General features: G+C 38.4%; 1 protein-coding gene across 1 annotated transcript; it reads left to right on the top strand.

The window, feature by feature from the left end:
- The first annotated feature begins 12 nt into the window (after positions 1–12).
- On the top strand, positions 13–13010 carry LOC139961105 (uncharacterized). Its single transcript, XM_071960001.1, has 8 exons — positions 13–2487; positions 6416–6588; positions 7006–7140; positions 7803–8109; positions 8894–9098; positions 9518–9599; positions 10221–10250; positions 10595–13010. The coding sequence occupies exons 1-8, from the start codon at positions 2106–2108 to the stop codon at positions 10922–10924; spliced, it is 1644 nt and encodes a 547-aa protein (XP_071816102.1). The 5' UTR covers positions 13–2105; the 3' UTR covers positions 10925–13010.
- The last annotated feature ends 4225 nt before the right edge of the window (positions 13011–17235 follow it).

Here is a 17235-nt window from a genome sequence, read left to right as displayed (position 1 = left end):
GTGTTGACCATCATAGTACTACACAACTACTAAGCCTAACGTTATGTCTTTAGTTAAGTATGAGAACGATAGGCTAGGCTACGTAAGCACCGTCTATGATATATGATGATCGTATCGCCTTCACCAACTGCTACCTTTCTATACCAATTATTTTGAAACAGTAGGTCACTGACCGTGTCCTGCAGTGTCATTCTTTGTATTTTCAGTGATTGGGAAATACTGTTTTCGAAGCCTCCCTCCGACAAGAAAACTCATTGAAAATTGATTTATTTAGCTTTGCTGGATCGTTAACTTGATTCAATTAACAGAAACTGGGTATCCCCAAAGTAAAACAATCGCTGTAAGGCCAGGAGTAAGTCGATTACCACAGAAATCACACATTGAACCACGTACTTATGATATGTACATAGATTCCTCGTAGTGAGAGTACAAGGTCCTGTAATGTATTGGTAGGCTATAAGTCGGGGGTCGTTTGATTTACTACGGGTTGAAATTTTAAAACATATTAAACAATGTAACTGGTTAAAATTTACACACTGGATGTGAAAGTCTTAACCAAATTTGAGCACGGTAAACCGCATGGGAAGTAAATACTGGTTGAAATTCTTGCAACCGGTTATTCCAACCGGCGCTCTGTTGGCGCTGTATATGTACTTGGACTGGCAGTGCGTACCTTGATGCAGCAGATTAGCCAAGGATCGTGCAATTTACTTTCTTTCTAAATCAAATAAATAAAAAACTACAAGAGGGGTACATGAATAAAGCATACATTGCCAAACCATTTCAGCTGGTATATCCTACCCACCACATGATAACTAAGATCTTGGCCTATCATGGCATTTGCAAACTTCCACATCATGACCGTTTAAATTTTGAGCTAGAAGAGGAGCAAGTTTAGCATACTGAACCCCCACCCTTCCATCTGCTCGCTCGGAGTAATATCAACATTTAACCAAAGATTTTCTAAAATGGCTTATATCACCTTCGATCCTCCCTATTTTCACACCATTAGTACTTTAAATTATGCTCTTTCATATAAAGGCATGCAGAACAAACGATGACAGTAACTGATAACTTGCTTAACCCTTTACTGCATTGGGGGTGGGAAAACAATTAGGGTCTGGGGGCACTTATCTTGTTAGGGCTGGCTATAAAGGTTAGGGACAACTTCTCTATTAGGAAGTTGATTTAGATCAATAGGGAACAATATTTGGAATGATAATTTTATAAAAAATTCCAAATATATGCAAATTATAATATGCAAATTAGGTCGCAATTTAATTTTAATTGGAAAACACCAAAATACAATAAAATCACTACGGACTTCAAAATTGACTTCAAATTGTATGATAAAGGTTCTTCTGGGGCTGCTCTTTCAGATGATACCTTATTTTCTGAAATCTGTTGAGGATTGACAGAGTTATGACTGATTTATTAGTACAAATGTTGTTTACTTTTGTTTACTTTCTACAAATACAGCCTAACGTTGGCATAACGTTAGGCCTAGCCTAGCCATTTTTGTAAAAAACGCTATTGAACTTACAATTTCTGGGTCCTCAAAGGACCGAACCTTGATAAACTGGTTCGACCAGAAGGTCCTGGACCTCATCAAGGTATCTGACCAATCGTCCCACATCTTTAGGGCCTATTGGGCCGTAATTTGGGACGCTGTGTGCAGCCACGACCTATTTGAAAATATCCATCTATGTATGTGTGTGTGTGTGAATGGTAAAAACTTTCTTAGTTTTGTATGTATATGCAATGCCATTATAATTACATGCCAAAGACAGGTTTCCCCAGTAGTAATCATATCGTGAACGTATATAGAGTTATGTATTTTGCAAACGTTGCCATTACATGTTGATTTGGTTTGTAATCACGTATGTATTGAGTGTTGTGTGTATGTATATATGTATAAAGGTTGTTTTGAGTATCGCGCCGAAACATAATGGGAAATCTTGCCATAAGACGGAACTATACGCTATACACCATTATTGAGACAACAGTTAACATTGTGATATAGATGTACAAATGTGGGTGCTTTTAAGGACTGCAGTCGATAAATATCTTGATTTCTCATCAAAGTGTGGTTTTCATTCGACAGAATGTCGCGGCGTAGGGACACTACTCGCTCCACGGAACCGGAGTACTACAGCGAAATCTTGCAGCATAGAGATACACGTCTGATTGGCCAGATGAAAGTCAGGAAAGTTGATTTAAAGTTCGTCCCAACGGGGGAAGAACTTAACGCTGTCTACCATACTCCATTAACTGAGGTGTTGTCCAAGCGGCAACTTCCTTTCTTCGTTAGACTTAAAGAAGAGTTAGTACTAGACGAAAGGAGAGATACCAAAGTAGTAAGGAGAGGAAGGACACTCACGTTACATTTCATCATTAGACCGAAGAAGGTCTTCGTTACAGATAAAGATGGGAAGGAAATTGTTCTACCGCTCTATGCACGACAACTGTATGATGTTTTGCCAAGAGGTAATGTTCAAGTTAATTTCATAGCCGCACGTTTCTTCTGATGCATGCAGGGGCTGTAATGGATGTATTATTAGGGATGCGTTATGGGGTGTTACGGGTGTGTTACGGGGTGTAAGGGATATGTTATGGGGTATTAGGGATAGGGTTTAGTGGGAAGGTAATTTACAGTACACGACGGACAGTGCACCAAATTGGCTTACGTTTTCCTTGGCGTTAATGGATTCAATCAGTGAGACATTGTCTCCTGGGAAGTATAAATAACACACTAACTGGGTGGGAAAATGCCCACCCAGTATATTATTTCCCCACTCGGAAGGTTTGCCTACAAACGTTCATTTCCATATCAGAGATATACATAAAAGCAACAACCAAAATCTTGGGGTCTATCTCCAGTACGATGATGAATGGGAATGACTCTCATGCACATAGTGTCAACTTATCATTAACATCTTTGTGATAAAGGGAGTTGCAGACTAACTGGCTAAAGTTTCATGGGGATGGGGAATGGATGGAAGATAGTGGGTCAAATAAAGACTAGATGAGTAAGATATATTCAACATTGTAGGTTTCAACTACTATGAGAAGTGTGTATGCCCAGGGAGGTGTAATAAATAAATAAATTAAAAAAAAAAAAAAAGTTGAACCACATTTGCCTCGAAGATGTCATATTTGACTTGATCAATTATTCAGTCTTGCGTGAACGAACATTAAATCTGTGACATCTCAAAAATGAAATCATATTTTTCTTAGCTGTTTGGAAAGTTTCTTTTGACAGTTATCTCTATCACACCTCTAACACCTCCCTGCAAGGCCATACTATTCATATAATGTGAATCGTCATCAAATCACAAAAGAGTTTGTGATTGGGAATGGTGATTGGGGAAGAAATTATACAAGATTCCCCCCTCGGAATACATTACGGTAAACCTTATCTAATACCAAGTACAGATTAACACAGAGTATACTTAAGTTCATTTGTTGTGCAGTCTCCAGCAAATACGCATCTAGTATATATGTGAATATATTAGATTCGCCTATAAAAGATTAACAAAGGTCAACAAACAACGGGAACAATATAACAACACATTATCATACAGTCAGTCATGCACTGTCAAACGCAACATGTCAAGATAACTTGAAAACGTCGAGATAACCCGCTGCCAAATTAATTAACGTTTAAAGTTCACTCCACTAACCCAGACACACCTCAAGTAAGATTTGACAGTACTGGTTTGCTCATAAGTTATAATGGCAACAGATATCACCAAAGTCAAACTCAATCTTCATCAATTTTTTTTCTTGAGAAAAAGCTGGACAAGTTATGGTTACTAAAAGTTTAGAGGTGATAAAGCACGTCTTTTCCTCTTTAAACTAACAAGACTAATTTAGGTTCACCCCAATACCAATTAATTTTAGAGTTAACTTGGAATATTTAAGTTGACTCTACTTAGCATATTCTAGGCTGCGGGTTACCTCAACACTTTTGAGTTATATCAACAGATTTTAGTAGACCAATTTAATCAAAGACAACTAGATATTGCTCCGTTAACAACACAACTTTATTTTCTAACTTTTGAACCAATGACAATGTACTTTAACAAGGACATGGAAACCATCAAATACATAAAATGTACCACATAATTTTGTTGGTGGAAACATTAAAAAAAGAAAAATGTGTCAATGACATAGTTTGTACTTTCGATGGTTCAAATAAACTGCTCTTGTTGTTGCTTAACATCAGAATGGAAAACTGAATCCAAACCAAACATCAAGGTTTAGCGAACTATTTCTTTACAATGCTACGAAAACGAAAGGGGGTCCTTTCTCTCAAGGATATATTGATGGCTTGTTACTGAAGAAGTTAAGTGTTTTTCCACTAAAACAAAGGAAACGTTTGAGAACTCAGACAACCTTCTCTCCTAACATTAAGACAAACAAAACTCTTTTAATAAAAGGGTATAAGCTAAAATATCGCTTTTGATATGTTAAAAAGGAACTTAATATAAGCATTATGCAATGGGAAAGTTGCGTTCAGTTCCTATCTACATGTGGTTCTCGACATATTAGCAGATGAAGTTATCACATTGTCAACCCAAAGCGAACTTGAAGCAAACACATTTGAGAACTGAGTTTGTGTAAATCCAGACGGATTAATTCAAATTACACTGGTTATAATTATCAAGTTTTCTATGCAAAGAGTTGATTTAGCAAAGAGTGGCTAACTGTACAAGCCTGTAAGCTAGTTTTGCACATAATAGTGTTTAGTTCAAGCCCTAGTCATACTTTAGGTAACTCAAAAACGTCTGTCCAAGACCTTTGTCTCAGTATATTTGTCTCAGTATGGCCTGAACTGACAGATGGCAGTGAGGGTGTACTACTCTGATAGCACTGACCGTGAGCGAGTGTACATCAATTGGAATGATGCACTTGTCGCTGGTCAATCATATTTGCATTTGTCAGATTCACCATTTTCACCATCAAAGTCTGGATCAGCATATTGCAAAGTGAAACTACCTTCAAGGCTTAACATTTCTTTCAAAGGTTTCAACAGACTCTGGATGGTGCACAAGGGACACTTTCTGAATGTACTTTGGTGACAACATTACTCTCACTCTGTACATTTTATCAATTTATGAGCAACTATCTGCATTAGAGGAAACATATAACAAATACAATATAAGTGAGAGAGAGGCTGGATACATCTTTTCCTACACTCCCCATAGAATTATAGTACTGGACAACATGGTTATATTTTAGCAATAAATGTAACAGCCCATTCATCTACAGTACGCCAAATGCACTGCATTAATACTGCCCAAGGACATGCAGATGATCTACAGCATATCTACTCTTGGCTACTTGCATGGGTAGAAAATTTGCATGTACATTTCATATACTGCATCTTTAAACTTTTACGTCAGGCTCTTTTTTATGATCACAGACAACTCATAAATTAGGGTAACACCTACCGTTCTTCTTGTATATATATACAGTGTCTCAACACAACCACCTTAGCATCGCTCATACTGATAGTGTAAGAAGGCAGAGTGTAGTTATCTTTAAGATTACCTGGACAAATAACTTGATAGTTTTCTGTCTCTGTCACGTTATATGCTCCAATGTGGCTTTGAATAAACAGTGCTATGCAACTTTACTACAAGCCATACATTGTGTCCATCAACTATAATGGCTGGTATATCTGCTAGTACAGAATGACCGTACTATCACTGCCAATCACAACAACAAAAATTTTGATATTTTTATGATATTGATATTTTTATGATAATCCGTCCCATCAAACGTGATGGTATATGTGACTGAAACCGTATATGAAGACATAATTTCACTTGGTATTGCCTTAACATTTCTTTCTGAAAGAAACGAAACATTTAAACCAGTCACATTTTCAACCACAACAGCTGGACAAAAAATAATGAGGAGTTGCTTGCATCAATTGGTGTCGAGTTGACAATACAAGTAATTACAAGTAAAGTTGCTCATATTACGAACAACTCTTTTAAAAAGGTTGTGCTTAGCCTCAAACCTTATGTAGACACTTTTGCAACAGGGCCAAATATTTGGATTTTTGATCATGAATTTTGGCATCTAATCTATAGTGATCATTTTTGTCTTTCTGTAAAATACTGGACATTGTACTTCACTATATCTTTCAGAGAAAATAATACAGCCCAAACCGAATCTTTATTTGGTACATATTTGTCTTACCAACAAATAAAGCAGACGTCGAATTAATGTCAAATTTTCTCTCTGATTCCCCCTTGTTCCAAGTCCACAACTCCGCTGGTGGGGTCACTGACCAGGTAGCAAATTATGCCCCTGATCGCCCTACATGCAGATTACATAGTATGTAACGCACACGTGTTTGAATCATCAGTGGTAAATCATTTGTAATTTCATTAATTTACAGAACCTCATCACGATGACAAAGTGTTTCAAGGTACAGCTGAAGTCATCCAATCAAAGCCTCTTCCAAAACGTTTACGGATTCTCGCTGCAGTGTCTTCGGGTCACCCAGACGAATCCCAAGAGGCAGGAGAAATTATTGACGTTAGTCACATCGAACGTCGCGGGCAACTAAAGGTAAGATCATTCACAACATGCTTTCTTGACTGATAAGTGTTTACTGCATCCTCTCAGCTGTATACCTATAAATAGTTAGGATCAAGACCTAATGACATGTTACATATAATTTAGGTTGATAGTTATTGGGTTGAGTGGGGAGGGAGTATGGTGTATTCATGGACCCTGGTTTACGTTCCAACCAATGCCACATCCATCCTGTTTGCACTGTTCTGAATTTTCCAACTCAATTGAAATATATCTATATAATCATCTTCTTTGGTCGTTTATTTCCATTTTATTTAGCATAGTTTGGGGGGGGGGGGAGGGGCGTAGTTGCAATGCAGAGCAACTCACCTTGTAAGTATAGGTCTATCGTGGGATACATGCCCAAGAAATGTTTTGAAGGTCGGATTTATCTTTTCTTTTCTATGATAGGTCCTTGTTGGAAAAAGTACAATAACAAGAAAACAGTTTGCCTTCTCTGAGAAAATGACATCTTTGTATACCACGATGATATCCAAGCAGCCGCTCCATCTCTCAGAAATAATGAAGAAATATGACCTTCCATTGGTAAGCACATTTTATTTGTCACTGGAAAATGAAAAAGGTGGCGAATCCAAGGGACCACCAACATAGGACAAGATTAATAATCACCCCTATTCTTTACCAATCCGACTTCCTCTCACAGATTCAAATGACACCGCTTCAATTAAATCCGATAAGAAAATTATGTGCAGAAGTTTTGTAGTCAATAAAATGGACTCGCCAGTTCTGTCTTTAAAAGAAAAGAGATCGATATTTATGCGATCTACCAAAAAGTATACACTTGTTAGTTTTTTGAGAAGCAAGCATTCAAAACTGTTACGGTATCAGTATGTTACTGCTGACGTTTTATTACCATGGTATCGCTATATTATGGTGTTACATGATTGCAGCTTGGTTGTATCGTATCATTCTACAGTACACACGTTTTAACCTATACATTATTGTATATGGTATTATGTACAGCTTCACTTAAATACGGTACTAATACGAAATGTATAACAGTTCAGCTGTTAACAGACTAGATTGCTCAGTAAAAAAAAACTTCAGGGAACACTTAAAGCACCATAAGACGAAACGATGTTTGACGATAAAACTGTACATGAAGATGTTTTAAAGTGAGTGACAAACATTTCGCAGGCTATACACTTTACGAAATTGGCGCTCTTCTTTGTGTTTCTGTTCTTCAGAGAGTTCGCAAGACAGAGGATAAGAGTTGCTGTTTCACCCTTCAAGAGTGCAAAGCCGAAGCCCAGGTTATCGCCACAGTTCCCCTGGCTGAGGCAGTGTATGCTATCCCTCTTACTTCAACAGTTATGGTGGAGTACATCGCCGATCAAAGTCCTATCCTTGCGGACAGCGTGTCACAATTATATCCATTAGTTAATTGGACTCTGGGGTTATATGAAGTTGACCGGACGCCGCTCCCTCCCAATCTAACCGGCATACCGCAGCCGCTACTAGGTGTTCTGCGGGAATGGATGAATAGTAAAGAAGGTTAGTCCTTCGGTGGTTCTACTCCGAAAAACTTTGTTATGGCTCTTTGATTCTTCTTTCAAGACTATAACATATCTGCAGAATGCCTTTCTTAACTGTACGAGGTTATTATGATCAGTTGGAGGGTAAACATATTTTGTAGCATTATACAAAGTGTAAGTTATTCATTCTTACCGATACCTCATTGGGTGGAACACCATAAAAAAAGAAACCACAAAATGTTTGCAATTTTCAAACTCAGGTGTTTTAAACGTTAACTAAAGATTTGATTGGTCATTTTAAGATTTATGTAGGCTAAATGACATATTTCCCTGTATATACGTCGTTTCGTAGACCTACTATTATAATTTCATTAGCTGTCTTCGTTAAACCGAAGTGATCTAGAAAATTGTTCGTATACTCTGTAACCTTTCAAAATTCAAATAACATTTTGTTCTTATGGAAATGACAGGGGATCTTTTTTATTGTTTTAGCTAAAATAAATATTTACAATATACCGAGGTTATTGGGAACGGTAAAAGCCAATGGCGTGCATACGTATTGTTTTCATTGAATTTTCTATAAAGATAATTTTTCCGGTTTGAATTGCTTTATCAATGAAGGAAACCATTTTAGTTTTCTTAAGTGGATTTCTAATTATTTTTTAACTGCTCTTTATAATCGGGTGACACTCACTTTAATTTTCATGTTATCTTCCGATGGATTTATGTATGTGTGGCAAACATCATCTTTTCATTTTTTTTTCTTTATGAAAAAAAAGGATTTGTTGTATCTTTATTAAAAGGGTATGAGCTAGCAGCAAGACTAACTGAAGGATCGGTTAAATCTAAAAATGACACTATCGCAGAGCAAACACGACGGATAAAATCGTTAGAGAAGCAACTGGAAACAGTCGGAACAGCACCACCGACTCCTCTCCCACGTGATAAAAAAAGGCCCGCTGTTTCAAGAAAACCAGCGACATCACAAAGGCGAGCCGCATCATTTAGGTAAAGAACTCAAACCTTTCCACTTTTGTATGGTTAGTAAACACATGTTTACCGTTACCTTGATAATCAATAGAAAGGGGTTAATCATCATCACTATTCTTTCCGTTGCACTATGCAATTACCTACGATGTTTCCAGAAAGTGAGTAGGTTTGGAGGGGAGTTTTTAGTTGTCCATCCGACGATTATAGCATTCTTGTTACGATATCTTTTTGCTGAACCTCGGGTCAAGCGTAGTTTCTTGACCCCTTATGCTGTCAAGCAACCTAAACTAAATTGTTACTGGCTAATTGACAAGTCTTATATTGACTATATTCGCGGCAAAGAGATGGGGATGATTGGAAATTTTTTGCATCATTTATGAAATTAAAGTAAGGTTAATAATTAATTGAAACAAAATTTTTCATTTTCTAATTGACAGTGACGACACGTACAATAGTGTACAGTACCCGCCCGTTCCAGCACCACGAAGGAACAGCCATACACCATCACATGACAAAACTGTAAGCTTTTCATTCTTACCGACACCCCATCCGCATATGTGGTATAATGTCATAGACAAAAAAAAAATAACAATATTGTTACAAGTCAAAGTTTGGCATGTTTGGTTATAGAGATGGTTAAAATAAGTCATTATACCATTTGCGATTGAGCACATTTAAACTTACTGAGTTGTATAGCTGTGTATATATATATGTATTTATTAATGTGTATTATACATTTTATGTTGCACATGACGTACAGGTAATCTCATTCTCTGGTTGGAACAAAAGCCAAAGGATTGAGGGTAGAATCTCCTAAGAGGTTAGGCGAGATTGCCCCTGGTGTGTGATAGGGATCACTTCGGGAAGGGGGAGGTGGTTTCATAGAAGGGATGGACATTGACCGGAGGAGAGGTCTGGACAAAGAGGGTGCACAGTATTGAAATGTTACCAGTTCATTCTAGGCACTGTAGAAAGAGGTGCTGAGCTTGTGGGGAGACAGGTAAGCTCGTCACTCGTAAATATCGAAACCAGTAGGTTCTGGAAGGTATATATTGTTTTCCAATATTTATTTCAATCAGTAAGCATCTGTTGCGAAGATCTCATCCATCTCACCCAACATCTTGTATTCTATTCACACAGGATCTGATGGAATTGAGAACAAAGATTACGGTGAGTATAAATTCGTCCGTTTCATATCACTCATTTTAAACAAGAAAGGTATGGTTAAAAATTCATTCGCATCAGGTTCAATATTCAATTATATGTAACGAACAGAACAGAAATAGTCAGTATTATGTCCATTGACGGCTTCGAAAAAAGGAGAGGGGTGCCCTTGATGTGCCCCTGATATATACATGTGCAGTTTGCACTGAACCTTGCCCCTGAACTCAACCATGCACTTGCCCCACCTCAGCCCCCCCCCCCCCCACCACAATCTGAAAATTCTGGTACCTAACAATGCTTTGTTACGATGCTCCGATCTTGCAACTACATTAATTTTTTTTGTCTTACAGGAACTTCAAAAGGAGAGAAGACAACACTTGCTGAAAATTTCGAGCTTAGAGGAGGAAGTCGCCCGGTTAAACAAACAGATCAAGTCAAACCACGTGTACGTGAAACCCGAACCCGTAACCTCTTCTCTTAAAGAGGGTTCGGTTGCAGATGTGTTAAAGTTCCTCTGCAGTATCGGCTTATCTGACGTAACAGAGAATTTTGAAAAGGAAAGGGTCGACGGAGCGCTTCTCTATGATTTAGACGTGGAAATATTAAACAAGGAATTGGGTGTCTCAAAGTTAAACGCAAAACGAATTTTAATTGAGATACATAAAGAAGGTCGCCGATAGTTAACTGTGTACAAGAGTTAGTTGACTGCGTCTTTAAAGTGTAGCCTACACTATACTTAGTTTGGTTATGTTTCGGGGATGCTTGCAGTTAGTATTTTAGTCTTGATATATCATAACCTCAGGTCAAAAACGAAACGCAAATTGAGTCCTAGCAATATTTCTACAGCTGTACCGATTGATCTGCATCGCGTGTAACATATCCCGCATTTTGAATTTCTGGAGAGTGTTTTCTTTGAATTTTGAATGGATTTGTAAAACGTACCACATTTTCTAACTCTCATGGATATTACTTTATTTCGAATTTGTACTTTCTCACTTCAATTTTAGTTTGTTTTATTTGTTTGTTAGCAGATCTTATACTAATGAAGTTCATTTCAGATTTTTGTTATTGTTTTAACACTTCTGCGAATGATTTATGTGGAGTATTTGCACACGACACTTTTATGTTCATTCCATCATCTTATTGGACAAGGAAGTCATATGACCGAGTAATGTCGTTGTGATTTGCTTACCTACAGTTTCTCTTATGTATACATGATACATTAGTGCAAAATTAATTTCTTGTTTATCATTCTCTGATTGGATTCTTGGGCTTCACACTTTTGCGAAGAATATTTTCGTTTGCGTACGCAAACTATATTGAGCATACAGTATGTGCTTGAAACGCCTGCCAAGTCGCAATTGGCCAGAGGAACTTGACTTTTAGAATTTGGGCAACTCATCGACATTGTGGTCACTCATACAACTTTGTACCAGTATCTTCCAGGGGCCGATCCTGGTTTTAAATAGGATGGGGTGTTGCTCTGGTCTCGTTTAAGCAGTATCACGTGTACGGATCTGGGGTCCTCCCCCAGAAACAAATATGAAAATAAAATTTTGAACATGAAATGGTGCAATGCGAGGCACATTCAGGCAACAAATTATAGGTAAATAGTTAGATCTACACTGAAGGTTGCGCTATATTTACTTTCTGTGTGGGGTTGAAAAAGTGAGTGTACACTCCAAAATCAGTTCCCTGAACCGGCGACTGTTTTTGCTAACCTAACATAAACCGAACACTAAACATACACGTGAAGCCTTTTATCAGTTTGGTGGCCAGACGTAGAACTCTGAACACGCGACGAGTACATTTTCGCTTTCTTTTTCCAATCACTGCAGAGCGTTGTTACTAGTTTTTTTAAGCTTCATGATCGGTAAAGGTAACTGGAAAAACGGGGAACGACAGCTTGCCAAAGTTAGCCAAAGTAATTTAATGTAAGATTACATTACATTGTCAAGTTATTTCGTAAATTTGTAAATTAGTTGAATTTGCAGAACTTTCTTTGATTGTGCCCAAAACTGTAGATATAGGTTCAGTATCTCGACGCAGTTGTTACCATTGACGTACTTGATGTAAACATACTTGTCATTTTATTTCGAATTCAGTATCAGAAACAAGTGAACTTCCTAATCATTTCAAAGCTTCAAACTGAAATATTAAGAGTATATTTTAGTCCACCTACTTACTTGGTGTTGTACAAGTCCCGTTCGTGATAGCTAATTGAGTTGGTGCGTTACAAACGTATGTGCTTTGTATGCAATTTGGTGCTAATTTTTACAAAAATTGACCAGAATTATGCGACGTTTGTTTGTAAGTTCCATTCTAGATCATAACTTATATTTAAAGTCTACGGAAGTCCTTCCTTCATTCTAGTCTTATTATGAATACACATTAGCTAATTATGCACATAGATGATGGAAGGAAGTACTGCCTTAATTTTCTGTTATGTTATTCGTTTGTTTTTACAGACACAATGTTTTATGTACATATCCATTGATCATCTCAGTGCCCTTTTTACACAGTAAAGCACCAATTGTCTATTCCTTATTATTTCCTTTACCTTTTCATCTTAATTGACAACAAGCTACTCATTTTTAAGTTAGTTCATCACACCAATGTGTTGACCATCATAGTACTACACAACTACTAAGCCTAACGTTATGTCTTTAGTTAAGTATGAGAACGATAGGCTAGGCTACGTAAGCACCGTCTATGATATATGATGATTGTATCGCCTGCACCAACTGCTACCTTTCTCAGGCGCGTATCCAGGATTTTCTAACCCGGGGGGCGCGCATTACTATCTAAGCGGAGCGCCACCATCGGTTGGCGCGCAGCGTACAAGAAAATTTCTTGTTTTGATACCCCCCCAGATCACCGGAAACGGCACTTTTCGGGCTTGAAATGACCAACCAGATGTACACTTTTTGCCTGAGAACCAAGTATTTCGTAATAGTTTTTTTTTTCCATCCATAACCTTTTTGAATATTGTCAACCCGGCACACATCATGTTCGACCTGATCGCATGTCCTGTGGGTCTTTGCTTTTGTAGGTGATTCTACGTCGCCGCCCACAATACCCGTCAGCCCCACTTTTCAAGGTTTTAAGCCCCAAATTTGTTCAGAATTTGAAAATTCACATTTCTCGTGAATAAACTCACTTCAAAACATACCCATAATGTTGTACAAAATTTTATCTATGGACAACCAATATAGAAAAACTTCCTTCAACCCCTAACTGACCGGTCAAAATTGCACGAGTAGAGGGAAGTGTGATGCAGAATGTTGGTCAGAAATTTTCTAAAATTCAGACACAGTTAATTTATTGGTGTACAAATATTAAACCTCTTATAACGGCTATTATAAAACTTGGTTGAAGGAAATGAAAAAATAGCAGATATTTCCTTCAACCGAACACTACACACATAGGCGCAGGAGGCGCGGTGGCAGTGGCGGAGCTAGGGGTATTGGTCAGGAGGGGCGAGAATGGTCTGTAGGGGTGCTTTCGACACTATCTAAGCGGAGCGCCACCACTGGTTGGCGCGTAGCGCTCAGACAATTTTTGAGTAAAGATACTCCCTAGATCGCCGGAAATGACCCTTTCAGGGCCTGGCTAATTTGCAGATAAACGAAGAATAGGGTGTCATCGCCAAATTACACCAACAAAATGTGACAAATGTCAATAAGTAGATGAGAGCGCAATAAAAAAGTCAATAATCGCGAATAAGTAAAAAGTGGTAAAGAGCTGAAAAAGGCGCCAGCAGTCCATTTGAGTCCGTCAGGGGGGGGGGGGCATTCCCCGCCCCCTGACCGTATGGACGCTCCGCCACTGCGCGGCGGGGGTGCAGCCCCTAATTCGCCATTACTAATGTAAAAGAAACTTTTGACATAATTGGACCTCCATGCTTTTTATACATCTACATGAGACATGTCATTGTTTACATTAGCATCCCGCGGTATACTGCGCAATTTGAACGGACCGTACGGTACATGATGGCATGCGATGTAATAACCGATGCTTGCTTATATGATATTGACATTGACACGTTGAAAGCGCGCTTCGCGCGCGAAAATTTTTGGTTATTTTTTCAGGCAAGTCGGACAGTTTTGAGGATTTTCATCCTGTAACGCCATTTTCATGCTCACTGATATGATGTGATATCTGCTGTTTGCTTTACAAATTCGAACAGGCGCGTAGCGAGGAATTTGCCAAGGGAGGGGCGAAGCCTGTAGGCAAATTATCTAAGCGTAGCGCCACCATAGGTTGTCGCGAAGCGTACAAGAAAATGTTGGCAGAAAATGCCTCCCAGATCGCTGGAAATGGCACTACCCAGGACCATTTGTTAGCGCGAAGCGTACAAGCAAATTTTGGCCGAAAATGTCTCCCAGATCGCTGGAAATGACACTTCCCAGGCCTTGTAAGTTGCATCTAAGCACTTTCTATTTTGAAATTACTTAGCGATATCATTTAAAAAAATGCTGAATGGGGGGGGGGGGCGGTCGCCCCCATCCCAAAATGCGTCATGTTCCCCGACGACACGGTCGAGTTCGAGACCAGCCACATTTGGTTTCATAGCACAATTCTACACACGCGTTATGATAGACCATATATAGTATATATATAGATCATTAGTGAGAGAGGAAAATGGAAACGTCAAAAAAATGGAGTTGTCGGTGTAAGGGGTAGGGTGAGGCACACTTTTACGAAATCATTGATCCGTCACTGGCTACCCTTCAGCGCTGTAATGATGTCACTGTTCCTCTTTCTCTTCCCGGTGTCTTCGCGTTTTTCTTTTACTCCCTCCTTTTCTCCTTCTTCTCTCTTTCTTCTTTTTCTTTTCCCTTCCTTCCTCTCCTCCTCTTTTTCCCCTCTTTTTTCCTTTTTTCTTCTCTTTTTTTTCTCTCCTCTTTTTCTTACCCGGGGGGCGCGCGCCCCCAACGCCCCCCCTGGATACGCACCTGTTTCTATACCAATTATTTTGAAACAGTAGGTCACTGACCGTGTCCTGCAGTGACATTCTTTGTATTTTCAGTGATTGGGAAATACTGTTTTCGAAGCCTCCCTCCGACAAGAAAACTCATTGAAAATTGATTTATTTAGCTTTGTTGGATCGTTAACTTGATTCAATTAACAGAAACTGGGTATCCCCAAAGTAAAACAATCGCTGTAAGGCCAGGAGTAAGTCGATTACCACAGAAATCACACATTGAACCACGTACTTATGATATGTACATAGATTCCTCGTAGTGAGAGTACAAGGTCCTGTAATGTATTGGTAGGCTATAAGTCGGGGGTCGTTTGATTTACTACGGGTTGAAATTTTAAAACATATTAAACAATGTAACTGGTTAAAATTTACACACTGGATGTGAAAGTCTTAACCAAATTTGAGCACGGTAAACCGCATGGGAAGTAAATACTGGTTGAAATTCTTGCAACCGGTTATTCCAACCGGCGCTCTGTTGGCGCTGTATATGTACTTGGACTGGCAGTGCGTACCTTGATGCAGCAGATTAGCCAAGGATCGTGCAATTTACTTTCTTTCTAAATCAAATAAATAAACAACTACAAGAGGGGTACATGAATAAAGCATACATTGCCAAACCATTTCAGCTGGTATATCCTACCCACCACATGATAACTGAGATCTTGGCCTATCATGGCATTTGCAAACTTCCACATCATGACCGTTTAGATTTTGAGCTAGAAGAGGAGCAAGTTTAGCATACTGAACCCCCACCCTTCCATCTGCTCGCTCGGAGTAATATCAACATTTAACCAAAGATTTTCTAAAATGGTTTATATCACCTTCGATCCTCCCTATTTTCACACCAGTAGTACTTTAAATTATGCTCTTTCATATAAAGGCATGTAGAACAAACGATGACAGTAACTAATAACTTGCTTAAACAAGTTTTACCTTACTAGGTACTTTTACCTCTTTTCTCTGACGGATAACCCTTTGAGCGGATGTACACTACTCTAATTGTGGTGCGGTACCTATAATTAGATTTCGACGTAGCATCCCAATTTAGATATAACAGTTCAGTAATTCTGACACTATCAATCATTCACACTGTCGTTTGTCTTAAAGTAATCTGTTTTGCTTTGTTCTCTTATTCTTCTGTTCTTCTTTTCGAGTAGACTGGTTCTTTTTGGGGTCGGTGAACACGGACTCTCCCTTTCATTATCCATGGTGTTCCATACACTAAACACTTGACTCCTATCACGGTACATGGTATTGAGCTACTAGGGCCTATAACAAACAATGAAGTTGTTGACAGAATCGGGTACTACTTGGTAAAACCTTTTTTGACCTTTTTTTTTTTGTACCGTGCCTGGGAAATTCCTTTCTACAGTAGCGTGTGTGTACAGATTTCTTGGTATTTTAATTTCTACTCATTGAATGTCTAAGATTTGAGGGTTCAGCCTCGGCCCCTCTAGACAAATTATGAAAGTATGTCCATTGCCAAGATACATAATTTGGTATCTCTATTCGCTTTGAGCATCTGTTCACACTCATTTAGTATGGATGATCTAATTCAACTTAAGTTTTTGTGTTTTATTCCGGTATGTTTTCATACTTCGAGACGTTAGGCCCCAATATGAAAATTCGCTTTGAGCATCTGTTCACACTCATTTAGTATGGATGATCTAATTCAGCTTAAGTTTTTGTGTTTTATTCCGGTATGTTTTCATACTTCGAGATGTTAGGCACCAATATGAAAAATAATTGCTTCGAGTAACAATTTATTCTTCAATAAATGTCTCTTAAATCATAGTACACAGCAAAAGTGTGGTTTATATAAGTGTCAGTCACGATAAAATACCTCACTTGATAATCAGGGAATGTTAACTCTCTGCTGAAACTTACCAATCATCCAAACTTTGGCCGACCTTCACTAAACGTATTATAATATCTACAGTAAATTTGAAAGGACGGCAATGTGAAAAAAGAGATATAAATATGATTAGACTTATCTCGAAATAA

The sequence above is a fragment of the Apostichopus japonicus genome, chromosome 20 (assembly GCF_037975245.1).
Source record: "Apostichopus japonicus isolate 1M-3 chromosome 20, ASM3797524v1, whole genome shotgun sequence".
Classification (NCBI taxonomy): domain Eukaryota; kingdom Metazoa; phylum Echinodermata; class Holothuroidea; order Aspidochirotida; family Stichopodidae; genus Apostichopus; species Apostichopus japonicus.
This window is presented reverse-complemented; position numbering and strand designations above follow the sequence as displayed.

Bases quoted from the DNA above. Each gene is read 5' to 3' on its own strand.
- LOC139961105 (XM_071960001.1), top strand. From the start codon at position 2,106: ATGTCGCGGCGTAGGGACACTACTCGCTCCACGGAACCGGAGTACTAC. The intron at 2,488-6,415 runs GTAATGTTCAAG...ATTAATTTACAG, and splicing joins GTATGATGTTTTGCCAAGAG to AACCTCATCACGATGACAAA. The intron at 10,251-10,594 runs GTGAGTATAAAT...TTTGTCTTACAG, and splicing joins AATTGAGAACAAAGATTACG to GAACTTCAAAAGGAGAGAAG.